This window comes from Branchiostoma floridae, chromosome 12 (assembly GCF_000003815.2).
Source record: "Branchiostoma floridae strain S238N-H82 chromosome 12, Bfl_VNyyK, whole genome shotgun sequence".
In the NCBI taxonomy this organism is placed as follows: domain Eukaryota; kingdom Metazoa; phylum Chordata; class Leptocardii; order Amphioxiformes; family Branchiostomatidae; genus Branchiostoma; species Branchiostoma floridae.
In genome coordinates, this window is record NC_049990.1 from 8752424 (window position 1) to 8756127 (window position 3704).

Consider the following 3704-nt stretch of genomic DNA (forward strand, 5'->3'; position numbering starts at 1 on the left):
TTCATGTTCCAAATTTATTGCACAATTTAATCGTTGACAAAATTTTAGCATGTCTTGAGTGTGGGAGTTTGACAGTTGGTCAAGTGGTCTTCAAACTTTAAAACCACTTATTAAGCTTTTACATATTAGGCTGGAAGCAGCTCAAATGTTTTTGAATCTATACATTATTTTACTTAAGGTGAAGGTCTTCAATTCCTGCCACAGGTGCCTCATATTAGACATATTTATCACAATTATCACAGCGGTAGCTACTCATAGCTTGATAGTGCTTTATGACATATCCAGGACTATAATAGATTAGAAGGAATGCGTTAAGCTGTCTAAGTCAAGTAATCGTACCTTCACATTATTACAAGCTACAACCAAGATGGAAAGTTTTTATAGTGAAGACCCTCGATGATTTTGTCCAGGAAGCGGTTGACAATGTCCGCCACGTGTCGTGAGAAGGTCCTGCCGTGTGCTGGCCCGCTGTCGCCCGACATCATGAGCTGGGCCGCGTAGGGCAGGAGTATTGTAGGCTGGAGAGATTGAAACTCACGTGCCACCGAGGTGGATAGCGGTGCCAGAGACGGTAGCATGTAAGTCAGCCGTCCCAGCCCTTCGAATCGGGTGGCTTGTTTCCCATGTTTTGTTTCTCGCTGACACGCTTTAGTTTTGGTCCTGCAAACTTCCAGACTTACCTTGTACATTTACAATCCTTATGGGATGCAATTAGAGTTTTATATCGTAAGTTAAAGGGGAAATAAAGAAGGGAAACGACTGAGAGATAGGGGAGAGCGTGTGGTAGCGGCGCATGCGCAATGACTTCTGATTACTAGTTACATTTCTGCAACCAAGCGGGAAAGTTTTCATCGCGAAGATCCTCCATGATCTTGTCCAGGGAGCGGTTGACAACGTCCGCCACGTGTCGGGCGAAGGCCTTGCCGTGTGCTGGTCCGCTGTCGTCCGACATCATGAGATGGGTGTTGTACTTCCTCCTGTCATTTTTGGAAAACGTTGTCGGAACGAATCCCGATTTCAGTAGCATTGCGTTGAGTAACATCCGTGCCGTTCTTCCGTTGCCATCTCTGAAGGGATGAATATGGACCAGTTTATGATGAGCGGACGCAGCCCTCTCTATTGGATGCATCTCTTGTGTGTCCTCTGACGTCAGCCACGTTTGGAACTCCACCATCTTGGAAGCAAGGTCATCAGGTTCCGGTGGATTGTAAGGCCCTACAAAGACATTAACATTGCGCATGCGCCCTGCCCACTTTGGTTTGGTCTTTCCGAGCAACCGCTGATGAATTTCTTTGACATCGGGCAGCGGTTTGTCGCTTCCCAAAGTTGAGTGAATGTAATCAATTGCTTCGGTCATCCCTACTCTTTCGTCGTCCCCCCTCTTTGTCTCTATCGAACCATTACTGAATATAGATGGGCGATAGAAGCAGTTCAACAGTAACTTTGATACGTCGGCGGAGCTTGTATGTTTCTGTATTTCTTGCACAACGACGTCATTCTTGTGGCTTATGTCCATCTGAAGCGCACGATACCGTCTATCCAGGATAGGTAGCAGTCTGTCTCGACCCTCGATCGCCGATGTCGTGTTCGGGGCGTACAAGAGAGCACGGGCGTAGTTCTCGTCGGCCTGTTCCACTTTTCCAGTCGCCTCCAGAAAGCGGCCATACTTTGTGATTATGACTGCATTCTTGGGGGCCATGGTCACTGCCTCTTTGTACGACGCTTTGGCGGTTCTGAAGTCGCCGCGCTCTGCAGCTGTCTCTGCTGTGCGAATTGCTTCGTCCACCTGGAGCTTTTGTTCTGTGAAGATGGTAGTGATGTCGTTGTGAATCATGGATCTTAACAACTTATCTAATGATAATGCAGCCTCCTTTTAGGATCAACCAACCAACCAACCAACCAGCCAACCAACCAAAAATGCTGCCAGCCAACCAACCAACCGACTAAACAACTAACTAACCAACCAACCATCAAACAAGCAATCAATGGATGAATTGATAAAGCATTGTGGCATACATTTGGATCTCTAGGTTGTTCAAATATCAGACAGGAGGTGATCTGTTTTGAATTGTTTCCCTCAGTGCAAAAAATACCACGCAGGAAAATACTGATAGTTTGAAAAAAGTGTTCGCTCCCAGAAAAGGGTATTTTTCATGAAGAACGGTTTTAGAAATGCTAGTAAATCAGTTCTGAGCACATGACATGGTTTGCCGGTGTAATCTGTCTGATTTGTCTTAAATAGTTACAATGTCACAGGAAACTATATTCTGCTGTCTGATTTGCCTTAAATAGTTACACTGTCACACTGTCAGTATACAAAGTAGATGCCTTGAATTTTGTTCTACTGACCTGCAGTTAACTTTTGAACCGGTAGGTTACGTCTGCGACGGGTAAGACCACATGTTGTACAAGTAGTAGCAGCTACAGTAGTCGCAGTCGTCTGTTCCAACGGAGCTGCAATGACAAGTTACAGTTACATTTCACAAAAAGTCCCCTGTCCCTTGAGTTGAGAACACCACCCAAGTCCCTAGTGTTATTGAACCGTATTTTAACGATATTCCTAAGGCCAAACTTTCAACGTTAAAAGAAAATAAATGGCCTGTTTAGTCTCCTATTCCGAGTTCATATGAATTACCTCAGCCAGCAATAAGAAGCCCAAACCCTTGTTACCATCAAGAAGCGCATTCCAAGCCTCTCGTGAGACTTCACTCTCGCGAGTAAATCAATTCAGAGCACATGACATTGTTTGGCCAAATTCCATTCCAAACATGCCTGTGGAAAAATTCCTGTACAATTCCTAGAATTTTTGCAGACTGAACATAATAATATACCATTTGGCTCGCCCCAGAGGCGTCGCCAAAAAAGTACCCCTGTCTTTCCTTGGTGCTATTGAACTGTGGTCTGATTTGGCCTGGTTTGTCTTATTTTTTTTAAACTGTACAGTTGTTCCCAGATGCTCTAAAGAGGTTGGCAGAGATGACCCATTCGTTTTCCTCATACATTCCACAAAAATAGAATCATAGCTAATTTATCATAATTGTACATCACTGCAAAGATCCCTAATATTGCCCCTGCTGAGAACACCAGTTCCCTTGCCCCTGTCTCTGATGGTGCTATTCAATCGTATATTACTGAATTCTCCAAGTCCAAACTTTCAACAAGTAAAAACAAATGACTGGTCTGTTTTCTTTTCTGAGTTGATAAGAATTGCATACACAAATAAGAGCCCCAAGCCCTGGTTACCAACAAGAAGCGCGCGTAAAACTTCTCGTTAGAGCGAACTTCTCGTGAGAATTTACTCTCGCAAGTCAATCAATTCTGAGCACATGCCATTGTTTGGGTAATCTGTCTGATTTGCTCTGACATATCAAAGAGAATCATATTCTGCTGACGTTTATAGAAAAAGTATAGCTCTTTAAGAGTAATCAGTTTGCAAAGCAGATTTCTTAGATTTTGTTCTATAGACCTGCAGTTGGCTCTTGATCCGGTGCGGTTGGCTCTTGAACGGGTATACAACTGCGACCTGCTGCAGGTAGGTTACGTCTGCGACGGGTAAGACCACATGTTGTACAAGTAGTAGTCTCCGCAATCGTCGTTTCAGACGTAGCTGGCAAGACAAGTTACACTTACGCATACCAGTGTACATACAGCTGTTCCCAAATGCTAGACAAGAGAGTAACAGATGAGATGACCTATTCGTTTTT

The 3704-nt window shown here is 44.2% G+C and overlaps 1 protein-coding gene across 2 annotated transcripts in view; it reads right to left on the reverse strand.

Moving 5' to 3' along the window:
- The window catches only part of LOC118427635 (protein adenylyltransferase Fic-like), a 9948-nt gene continuing 6244 nt past the window's right edge, over positions 1-3704 (reverse strand). The window contains exons 7-9 of one of the 2 annotated variants that reach the window (XM_035837514.1): positions 3467-3607; positions 2350-2454; positions 1-1800 (exon numbers count right to left, since the gene is read on the reverse strand). In XM_035837514.1, the coding sequence (XP_035693407.1) occupies positions 815-1800; positions 2350-2454; positions 3467-3607 (1232 nt within the window). In that variant the 3' untranslated portion in view covers positions 1-814. The remainder of the gene's footprint in view (positions 1801-2349; positions 2455-3466; positions 3608-3704) is intronic. The other variant, XM_035837515.1, reaches the window with a different exon arrangement.